Here is a 12,324-nt window from a genome sequence, read left to right on the forward strand (position 1 = left end):
GCCATCAGATTCATTTATCATTTACAATCCTTAAAAATTGTCCCTCAAATGAATAGACCTAATTGAAAAGATAGGTGAAAATGAAACAAAACCCAAAGTAGAAAGTAAACATTTTGGAACTTTTTGTTTTTGTTTTTGAAAAGGATATTTTGGAACTATTTAGCGTCTACACTGCGGCTCAGTAATAACAACGGAGAATCAGGTAGATGTCTTAAATACACCATAACTGTGATCATTAAGAAGAAGACAACCCCCCAACCAACTGGTAAAATGCAACTACAAAAGCCAATCTTCCAGACCCATCTTCCACCACAACCAAGCTCACAGCTTTTTGCTCAGATCCATCTCCATTACCATAAACCTCACCTTCCCACAATCTCTCTCTGCTTCCATAAACCCACATCAACAACACCCGAAAGCTCTACCAGTTCCAGCTGCATTCCAACAGAAACAGATAGCAGAACCAAACAGGGACATCTTTCTTCTTCTTCCTCATCTGGGTCTTGTAATTCATCGATTAATTCAATGATGGCGACAATGGTGGCGATCGATCCGTATGTTGTGTGGACGTTCTTTGCTTCTTTATTGGGTTTTCTTCTTCTCTCCCTTCTCCGCCGACGTAATTACGGTAATGCCACTGCCGAGGACAAGGGAATGGTTAAAAACAAGAACAAGACGACCGAGAATCATGTTTCTGAAGAATGTGTGAAGAGCTCTGGCAACGGAGACTTCCGGCAGGAGTTCGGCTCCGGAACTGACGTCATCATCGTTGGCGCCGGTGTTGCTGGCGCTGCTCTTGCACACACCCTTGGCAAGGTAATAAAAATTTAAATTCACTTTTTTTTTTCTTCAGTAAATGGTTTGCTTCAAGATGGTTTTTTTTTTTTTGGTCACATCTCAGATGGGTTGCTTGTTTTGAATGATTGAAGTCATGAATTTGGCATGGTCAGTTTTATCAAATTGTTTGTTAGCTTTCTTGAGGTTGTGGGTTTGATTGTTTCTCTTTGGAAAGTTGATGACGCAAGTTCAATGATTGTAGAGGAGTCTAAATCGTCTACTTCACAAAAATGAAATTTGGTCTGTACAAGTATGGTTAAAGTTTGCACACGTAAAACAAAAGCAGTGGCATATGAATACTTGGGAGTTTGGGTTTCTAGCTTTGTACATCAGTGTCGTTTGTTCCACAAGTTATTTACATGTTATTTAGCATTGAGGTCCCTTTGAGAGAGATATTCATGTAGAGTTAGTGTGGAAGCTTACTTGATCTTGTGCTGATCTCAGGAGGGAAGACGTGTTCGTGTGATTGAAAGAGACTTGACAGAGCCGGATCGAATTGTTGGCGAACTTCTCCAGCCTGGGGGATACCTGAAGCTGATTGACTTGGGACTTGAAGGTAAGGAAAGCTAGTATTTATGAATTTTGTATGCTAGTTCTTATATATTACATAGCCCAATTGAAATGCCAAGAATGTAGCATGGTTTTGGTTGTGAAACACATACTAACATATATGAGCGTTGGCTTCAGATTGTGTTGAGGAAATCGATGCTCAGCGAGTTCTTGGATATGCTCTTTTTAAGGATGGGAAGAATACTAAACTGTCCTATCCCCTGGAACAGTTCCACTCAGATGTGGCGGGTAGAAGTTTCCACAATGGGCGATTCATACAGAGGATGAGAGAAAAAGCTGCTACTCTTCCCAAGTAATGTTTCTTGCCTCCATGTTTGAATAATCCCACTTTTTATTCTGTTACATTATCTGAGTTTTTCAATAAGGTTCAACTTTTATGCCACAACCCTTTTTAGATGTTCTCTTGTGCTAGAAAATTCTTGATCTCCTTGTAGGCTTGTATCCTTATGTGTTCAATGTATATTTCCAGTGTACAACTGGAGCAAGGTACAGTCACATCCCTGCTTGAAGAAAATGGGACAATTACGGGGGTTCAGTACAAAACTAAGGATGGTCAAGAACTTCAAGCTCATGCTCCTCTTACAATTGTCTGCGATGGTTGCTTCTCAAATCTGCGACGCACTCTTTGTAAGCCTCAGGTAAAGTTTCCTCTTTCAACTCTTAGACTCTCTTACTTGGTCTGATTAGGATGTACTTGCAGAAACAGTTGACCAATTTGTTTTTTCATCTCCCAGCATCACGACATTTAAGCTTGACTGACACTCCAATGTGCTAAATTTGTATCATAACTTTGCTCTGACTTTACACTGACAGATAATATCAATCTCATGACAGGTAGAAGTGCCCTCTTGTTTTGTGGGATTAATTTTGGAAAATTGTGAACTCCCATTTGCAAATCACGGGCATGTTATTCTTGCTGATCCATCTCCAATCCTGTTTTACCAAATCAGTAGTACAGAGGTCCGCTGTTTGGTTGATGTGCCTGGCCAGAAAGTACCTCCCATCACTAATGGAGCAATGGCTAACTATTTGAAGAATGTGGTAGCTCCACAGGTACTTAAGTTTTTTGAAATTGCAGTGCTTAAATTTAAAATACGGAAGCATGTTGCTTGATCCTATTGTACTGAAAGCAGTTACCTCAGTATGAAACTTTGGTTGCCATTCTATTACCTGCAATTAATTTATTTTGCTTCTTTTTCACCTGAGCCTGCTTCTTCTATTTTGGATTAATCAAGAAAATGTCTGTTTCAGCTTCCACCTGAACTTCACGATCCCTTCATAGCTGCAATTGACAAAGGAAGTATTAGAACTATGCCGAATAGAAGCATGCCAGCCAATCCGCAGCCAACTCCTGGAGCCCTTTTAATGGGTGATGCTTTCAATATGCGTCATCCTTTAACTGGTGGAGGAATGACTGTGGCACTATCGGACATTGTTATACTCAGGGATCTTCTTAAACCATTACGTGACATAAATGATGCTTCTTCATTGTGCAACTACCTAGAATCCTTTTATACCTTGCGCAAGGTAACCTGTGTTGCCATTCTTGTATTTCTTAATTATCTGTGGTATCATTGACAATGCGACTGTCTTGGGCTTTCTCTGTGATTGAAAGTAAATTTTTAGTGCAAGTATTTATATTAATCAAAAGAACTACATGAATATATACAGTTGAGTAATGTTCAAGGAAGAGTAGTTCGTGATGAGATTCTGTTTGCTCTTTTCACATTACTCATCAACTGATATTTGATGTTGCTTTTGCAGCCAGTTGCATCTACAATAAACACCTTGGCAGGTGCCCTATACAAGGTGTTCTCTGCCTCCCCTGACCAAGCAAGGAAGGAGATGCGCCAAGCATGCTTTGACTATCTGAGCCTTGGAGGTGCCTGTTCAACTGGACCAGTGGCTCTGCTCTCTGGTCTAAATCCTCGCCCGCTGAGTTTAGTTCTCCATTTTTTTGCTGTTGCGATATATGGTGTTGGACGTTTGCTTCTACCATTTCCTTCACCGAAACGCATGTGGATTGGAGTGAGATTAATCTGGGTGGGTTTTTCTGCAATTAATTTTCCTGAATTTCATTATCATCACCATAATTCTATACCAATACATTTCCAAGTGAAAATAAACTTCCTAAAGAGCTATCTTATTGAGAATGAATTGAATTGTTCTCTGTAATTCTTAATGAAGATCTTGTTCTTTCTTTTCTCAGAGCGCAGTACGCATAATATTTCCCATCATCAAGGCAGAAGGTGTGAGACAGATGTTCTTTCCTGCTACTATTCCAGCTTGTCATAGGGCTCCTCCTGCTAACTGAGATGCGAACAATAATATCCAAGAATAAGTCGATCTTCAGACTTGTTATTTTCAGGAGTCGAGAAATATCAGCTTCTACCTGCAACATTCTTTATTGATGATAGTTTCCTGTTGTATCTATTCTATTGATATAGGACTGTTCTCTTCAGTGTATGAACAATCATTCATGTAAAACTCCAAGTGTGTATATCTTGTAGTGCACAGTGTTGGAAAAGAATATAAACACGAAGTAATATATGGGTTAGATAAATGCATTGAAACTGCATATATATACTTCTTTCTTAAACTTCCATGTCCAGCACTCGCACTGTTATGTAGTAGCTAAATAGAAAAAAAAAATCCAAATATTTATTTATTTTTTGTTCAGAAAAATAGACAAAGATTATTGAAAAACAAAATATCAATATGGTCAGAAAATTATTGCCGACAGATACACATGGCCATCCTTTCGCAACTATTGAAGGGAGATCATAGATAGCTGATCTTATAGAGAAAATCTTAGGTGGGAGTTTCCCACCACGTGGCTTTAAGGCTCTCTAATTAAAAATCAGAATTTTTTTTCCTACTTTTCCGAAACTGCCTCTGCTTTTTAAATGTACAATATCCAAAAGACTTCCCTGCTGGGTGTTAGCCAAATAGTCACCCTCAAGTATAAGGGGTACATGGAATAGTATAGGGATTTAAGAAATGTTGTCGAACCCACGAGAATTGGATTCATTTTACTAGCTAGGGTGTGAACCTAATGAGAGCTATAATACGCAAATGTACAATCACAAACCTAAATTCATAAGGAAATCTAGGCTCATGGTGAGTATGTGCAAGATGGAGTAGTGATTTGATTTTGGTTTTTGAAGAAAGTTTTGAATCGAAAACAACTAGATGCTCAAATGTAAACTAAATTACTCTAAACTAAACTAGTGATCAAATTGATGAAAGTTAGGATTTAGATTGTCTACCACTAACCTCCCTTGTAAGTATTGATGCATTTCTATATAAATGATGCTAAATTAATTAACCAATTTCTCTCATTGCATCCCTCTCAGGTATGACAAGGGACATGCTCATTTTGTGATATCAAGCAACACCTCTCAGGTGTAGTACTTAACTACTTAAGTCATGCATTTCAATCCGGTTAGGTATCTAGTGCATTACCCTAAGTGCATAAAGTTTGGAGATGAAGAAATCATGCAAACCAACCAAGCTTGTCTCTAAGTGATTGTAATTCACAACCCCTACATGCACACCTAGTGTGCTTTCATGCTTTAACATTTAAAGGTTACCAATCTCTAAACATTATATCATGACATAGCAAACACACATACTCAAAGTGATAAAGTCTAAGCATATGCATTCAACTCTTGAACGAGCATGTAGACATGTTAAAGAAAATTGCATAACATCATATTATAGCATCAATCCATACAAGATTGGCTAGGGCTTTCAACTCTAGCCCCAACAAAGTAACTACTCACTCATATTCATACAAATTAACACCAAATCTAAAATACATCAAGGAAAATTAAGGAGTTTAAGGAAAGAGTGAACTAGTTGAAGCATGACAAATTGATGACTAGCTCCTCCATGGTTTTCCTTCTTCAATGCCCTTAGATCCTCCTTGATGGTGGAATGAATGTTGATGTTGATGATGAATGGAATGATGATGAAGCAAGGTTCTAAAAAACGCTAGGCGCTAGTTGAGCGGTGATCCAAGAGACTAGCGCCTAGGGGCCTAGGTGGTTTTTAATTTTTTAATTTTTAATTATTTTTATGACATATAAATATATAAATAAATATATTTAAAGTCCAACAATTAATTAAAACTAGTCCTACTTTATAAAAAATAAATCCTCCGTCTAATTTAACCGGACTTCTCCTCTATAATTAGGCCTTACCTCCCTTGGCCCACCAAATAATCAGAACTTCCCATCTTCCCATCTTCCCATCTCCCCGAAAAAGCAAAAGTCAACACATCACTTCTCTCTCTCTCTCTCTCTCTCTCTCTCTCATGTTCTTCCTGGAAAGCTCAAACCTTTGCAGTGCCATCTTTCAATTTCCAATCCCCAACGCCATCCCAGTAGCCTACCCAACACCCCTTATCACAATTAAAACAAAACCCAATCCATATTCACTTTCCCTCATCATAAAGTTTCAATCTTTGCATTGCTCTATTTGAAATTTCAAAAACCCAGAAACCAAAATCAAATCCCAATTTGTATTTCTTCTTTTCTGTGTTGCACAATTCAGCAAAGTTTTGATTTTGTTATCACGGTGTTTCTGGAAGATTGAAGATTGACCACCGTCAGTTCAGCTTGGTGTCACCGTCGAAGAGAGAAAAGGCATCCATGTGGCCATGCTGGAGAGAGAGAGAGAGAAAGAGGAGAGAGGGAGATAGGCGAGGTTTAATCATTGACCGCCCAGCGCCCAGTCAGACTCGCCCAGTCCGCCCAGGAACCGCTTAGACCGTCTAGGCGGCCGACTTTCAACCCCCCGCCTAGCTCGATCGACTAGGCCATAATCAGAACGGCATGGAGCCGCCTAGCACTCACTGCCTAGGCCGTTTTTTAGAACCTTGTGATGAAGATATGATGCTTCTTTGGCTAAGTTTGAGTGGTAGTGATGGAGTTTATGGTGGTGGAAGATGGTAGTTGTGGTGGTGGTGATGGAGGTTGAGGAGTATGGATATTATGTGTTTGGATTTTGGGAGGTGGATATGGAGGTTTTATGAAGGAGATGAAGAGAGAAAAAAAAATGTAATGGAATGGAATGGTTGATCCTTAAGAGTGTGATGAAAGGATGCTTATATAGAGAAGAGAGAGAGGAGTAAAATGATGAATGGAAGCAAAAGGGAGCTGCTCAAGCATTGTAAGAAACATGGAGATGGAGTATGAGAGTGATAATAGATCCTAAAAACAAGGGAAAATAGTATGGAAGAGATGGAGTAAAAAGAGGGAAGTAATTATGAGATATTAGAGTGTAGAGTAGAAAAATATGACTAAAGAGAAGAGAGGAACAGCTAGCTCTCTTTATTGTGCATGGGAATCATGAATTTGAAGAGTGTTAGGGTGGTTTTGGGTCACCAAAGTCAATGACAAGAATGGAGAGAACCCTATGCACCATGCTTATTATCCAAATGATAATATGATGGATTAATCTTATCATAATCTTGTAGGATTCTTCTAGAGCTCTCCTTGAGAAATACAGCAACATAACCTTCCAAAAATACATAACAAATCCGTCCAAAATGGATTCTTGGCCAAGTTACCCTTATTCAATCAACTAGGATTCATTTTCTGCTTCTGAAAATTTATTCAATTGAATCTTCACTGAGACTTCGGAATTGGCCTTTGATTTCTTCATATCAAATGTTTTTCAATAAGTGTAGATCATCCTGGTAAAATTTCAGAGCTTAGTTCACTGTGGTTTGGCCGGAAATGCTACCGGAATCCGTAAAGGTCAGATTTTACAGTTTTCGTCTTTTAGTCAGAAACTTGGACCGATCTTTTGAAGGCCTTACACTCCGAACTAGCTCTTGCACTCTTCATAAGAAATGATCCTTAAGATGTCTAGAATGGATATGAAAAGTTTCAACTCATTTAGAGTTCGTTTGGTCAGGCTTCCGCCTCTCATTCCTTGTCTAGCTCGCTTTCTCTTAGCCGGAGTATGAAAATGTGCTAAGGTTGACTTTTTAGTGCATTTCCATGCTTCTCCATCATTTCCTAGCATGATAAGGAAAACATAATAAATATATATAAATAAACACAAAAGTTAAGAGAAAGTACAAGATTAGGGGAATAATGGAATTGGATTAGTCAACATTAAATTGAACTTTGAACAAGTAATTTTCATGTTTTAAGGCACAAATATGTATATGAATTATGGTCCAACACTGGGCAGTGATTGGTCTGACGCACCACGTGGCTGTGTGGGTGCCCCACGCAAGTCTTTCTTGATCTCTTAATAGCAATAACAGGCAAACAAGCTTCCATAAGAGTAAGTCCACCCATTGAGGTTGGCAAGTCAATACTATTCGCTGCTTTTTGCCTTTCATTTCCACCATATAGGTTGCCATGTCAGATACTGTTCACAAAAGGTCACCGAATGTCAGTTGGCAGGTCAAGAAATTGACCCAGAAAGTGATCCAGAGTGACCTTTTGTGAACAGTATCTGACCTGCCAACCAAAATGATGAAAATAAAAGGCAAAAACCAGTGAATAGTATTGACCTGCCAACCTCAACGGGTGGACTTACTCTAATGGAACACAGCTGCATTCCCAGAGAGGGATCTGTAATACGTTGCGTAAGTCGAAGATGCTGATGACAATGGTGGTCTGCACCTTCTTTGCCTCTATGTTAGGTTTCCTTCTCTGTGTTCTCCGTCGCCGCGATTATGGTAATGCCATAGCCAAAGAGAAGGAAAATTTAAAAGGCAAGTATCATGATTCAGAAGAATGCGTGAAGGGCTCCAGCACAGACGTAATCATCGTTGGTGCCGGTGTTGCTGGCGCAGCTCTTGCACGCCCACACTCTTGGCAAGGTTAGAAAACAAAAATGCAACTTCTACTTCAGGAACCATTTCCTTGATTTTGCTTTGCTATATAGAGGGTTGCTTTTTAGTTATTATGCGTACTTTCTTTGTGTTGTGTACAACTGATTGAACTTTTCAAGGGGTTCTACTTCAGTATTGTTTGTTACACAAGTTATCTACATTTTATGTATCAGTGATCTCCTTTCAAGAGATATTCATGTGGAAACTATTTTATCCTGCTAATCTTAGGATGGAAGACGTGTTCATGTCATTGAAAAAGACTTGAGAGAGCCGAATCGAATTGTTGGTGAATATCTCCAGCCTGGGGAATACCTGAAGTTAGTTGAATTGGGTCTTCAAGGTAATGAAATTAAGCTATATTCAAACTTATGTACTTCACTTCTATACATACATAATTTGGCCCCATTGAAATGCCTAAGATCTTGCAAGGTTTTGTTGTTGACAAAGCTCTCTCTATATCGTCAAGACTCAAGAAATAGTTGGGTGTGACTATTAAAGATCCTAGCTGTAAGTATCGGTTTTGGTTCTGATTTTTGAAACTAACCAGAACATATACAAGCATTGGCTTCAGATTGCATTGATGAAATTGATGCTCAGCGAGTATTTGTATATGCTCTTTTTAAGGATGGGAAGAGCAGTAAGCTGTCCTATCCCTTGGAACAGTTCCACTCAGATGTGGCGGGTAGAGGTTTCCACAATGGGCCATTCATACAGAGGATGAGAGCAAAAGTTGCTACTCTTCCCAAGTAATGCTTCTTCCCTAGGCCTCCTCATTTGAATGATCCCTTCTTTTTACTGTTAAATTATCTTAATTGTTTTCTCTTTTTCTTTTTTCAAGTAAGGTTAGACTTTTTTCGTGCCACAATCTTTCTTAGGTGTTATCTTGTGCTAGAAAATATATTCGATCTTGATCCCCTTGCGTCCTTATGTGTTCAAAGTTTATTAATTCTCAGTGTACAGCTGGAGCAAGCTAGGTACAGTCACATCCCTGGCCTGCTTGAAGAAAATGGAACAATTAAGAGGGTTCAATACAAAAATAAGGATGGTCAAGCATTTAAATCTCATGCTGCTCTTAACCATTGTTTGTGATGGTTGCTCTTCAAATCTGCGCCGTACTCTTTGCAAGTCTCAGGTATAGTTGCTTTCTTGAACTCTGCAACTCTTCCTTGGTCTCATTACAAGAAAAGCACTTAAACCATTTGTTTTCGTAATATATCACCCAGCCAGCGTCACAAGAATTATGAGTTGACTTACCATTCAATTATCTTGCACTAGTAACACTAGTACACTACCATTTCCATTGAGTTTTCCTCCACACTATACATTATTACATTGACATAGCTAATATCGATCACTCCTCTTTTTAACAGGTAGAAGTGCACACTTGTTTTGTGGGATTAGTTTTGGATAACTGTAAACTACCATTTACAAATCACGGGCATGTTATAATAGCCGATCCATCTCCTATCGTGTTTTATCCAATCAGGAGTGCAGAGTTCCGTTGTTTGGTTGATGTGCCTTGCCAAAAAGTACCTCCATTGCTAATGGTGAAATGGCCAAGTATTTGAAGAATGTGGTAGCTCCATATGTTTCTCTTTCTCTCTCTCTCTCTCTTTTTTTATAGAAATTGCTGCTAGACTTAAAATTTCAAAATATTAAAGCACTTGCATCATTTGAATCTTTGCCTTGTAATTTTTCGCCTGCTTCTTCTATTGTTAATTAATCAAAAAAGTTATGTCTATTTCAGCTTCCGCCTCAGCTTCATGATGCTTTCATATTCGCTATTGACAAAGCCACAAAGGAAATATTAGAACTATGCCGAATAGAAGCATGCCAGCCAATCCACAGCCTACTTCCGGAGCTCTTCTAATCGGTGATGCTTTCAATATGCGTCATGCTTGCACTGGTGGAGGAATGACTGTGGCACGCTGTCTGATATTGTTGTATTGAGGGATCTTCTTAAGCCATTGCATGACCTAAACGATGCATCTTCATTATGCAAATACCTAGAATCCTTTTATACCTTACGCAAGGTAAGCTGTGTTGCTATGCAGGTATCTGTTTATTATAAGTGACAATGTGATTGTGAGTAGATCAACTTTCCAGGTAGACAAAGGAGAACATTTCTGATGTGATTGTTTCCATCTTAGGCTTTAGATGTGACCCAAAGACAATAATATTTGGTACAAGTAGTGTGTGTGTATATATATATATATATATATATATATATATATATATATATATATATATATAAGAAGGATCGATATGAACATGAAATGTATACAACACGTGCAATTGAGTAATGTTTTAGGAAACAATGCTTGTATTGGAGGAGGGAGGATTCAGTACACCGACGTGCACTTGCACCGACATAAATGGATGATTAGATTATATTAAATACACTCTTAGGTTATTAATAAAAATATTAATTATAAATATTAAGGGTTGAGATCATCTTATAAGTGTTGGATCATTTGCACCGTCGGTGCATAGAATGAGGTGCTCTTTCCACATTACATACTAGCTATTCGTTAGCTGATATATGATGTTAATTACTTTTGCAGCCAATTGCTTGTACAATAAATACCTTGGCATGCAGAAGCCCTGTACAACACCGACTCTCCTGATCAAGCAAGGAAGGAGATGCGCCAAGCATGTTTTGACTATCTATGCCTTGGAGGTGTCTTTTCAACCGGACCAGTGGCTTTGCTCTCTGGTCTAAATCCTCGCCCGCTGAGTTTACTCTTCCATTTTTTTTTCTGTAGCGATATATGGTGTTGGCAGTTTGCTCCTACCATTTCCTTCACCGAAACGCATGTGGGTTGGAGCAAAATTATTTTGGGTGGGTTTCTCTGCCCCTTAATTTACCTTCATCTCATTGTTTTCACAATAATTCTATAGAATGTAAAACCATTTGGTTAGCTCCTAGCAAGTACAATACGTTTCAAAGTGAAAGCTGAACTTTCAGCAGCATTCAGTCCCCACATTGAACTGATGTCTCTAATTCTTAATGAGGAGCTTATTATTTCTTTTCTCAGAGCGCATCCGGCTAATATTTCTCGAAATTTTCTTAGGTATCCGGGTGTTTGCCATACATCTATTTTGTTAAATATTTTGAACCATTGGATTAGTAATATATCTAATGGTCCAAGATATTTAAAATTTGGTATTCTGTTTTTTTTTTTTTTAAGGAAGTAGGTCAGTCCTTTCATTATAATTCAGCAAGCAATACAAAAACGAAACACCCCTATGGGGTCAATAGAAAGAAACATTCCTTAGAACCTCCTGAAACTCTATTCTAAAAGAATAAAATCCCAAAAAAATCCCGAGTACACCCACCTTTTGGTAAATTCACGCACTTTGATTCTAACAAAAACCTAGAAACCTCGAAACTTACATAAAATGATTCCAACTAAGGCACTGGTTTTTGCGACCCAAAACAAAAATTAAATAGCACTATGGGCCATAGAGACCCAATCCATCCAACCCCCTAGCAAAAGGGTAATCCAGCTCGCTTGAAACCCTAGACCAGTGTGCCTAAAACCTAAGGGTCACAAACCAGTTCAAGGCCCAGCAGGCCCAAAGAGTAGGGTACACCAAAGCCCAAACCCCTTGAGCCCATATGTGTTCTTCCACCCAACAACCACCAGATACGCCGTCGCCGATACCAGTAGAGGGGAACACCCCACAACTGCCGCCGCCAGCCCACCACATCATTCCTGGGCGACCAAGACGGATCTTCACTTCCCCCACCAACTTGCAGCAGAAGCCACTCCCGACCCTGAAGTCGACAGCCGGCTCCGATCCCGATCCCGATCCTGATCTCAAAAGACGATCCCAATCTCCGGCCAGCCGCCAAGGATACGAACTTCGCCATAGATGCAGCAGTTCCTCGAACCGAGGCCAGTCCCGCCGAAATCCACCATGAGCGTCGTTTCCCTTTTCCGATCCCCACTGAAATCCAACAAAAGCATCTGGAATACCAGCCACCAACCCATCCACCACGACATCAACCTCCAATAGGATCTCTTGGTTGACGACAGAAGAAGAAATAGAAG

General features: G+C 39.3%; 1 protein-coding gene across 1 annotated transcript; it reads left to right on the plus strand.

Annotated features, from left to right (window-relative positions):
• The first annotated feature begins 230 nt into the window (after positions 1 to 230).
• On the plus strand, positions 231 to 3,985 carry LOC112183737 (squalene epoxidase 3). Its single transcript, XM_024322076.2, has 8 exons — positions 231 to 816; positions 1,282 to 1,393; positions 1,525 to 1,699; positions 1,877 to 2,045; positions 2,242 to 2,460; positions 2,659 to 2,934; positions 3,172 to 3,450; positions 3,617 to 3,985. Exons 1-8 carry the CDS (start codon positions 271 to 273, stop codon positions 3,719 to 3,721), a joined length of 1,881 nt encoding a protein of 626 aa, XP_024177844.1. The 5' UTR covers positions 231 to 270; the 3' UTR covers positions 3,722 to 3,985.
• The last annotated feature ends 8,339 nt before the right edge of the window (positions 3,986 to 12,324 follow it).

Source organism: Rosa chinensis, chromosome 2 (genome assembly GCF_002994745.2).
Source record: "Rosa chinensis cultivar Old Blush chromosome 2, RchiOBHm-V2, whole genome shotgun sequence".
NCBI classification, from domain to species: Eukaryota; Viridiplantae; Streptophyta; class Magnoliopsida; order Rosales; family Rosaceae; genus Rosa; species Rosa chinensis.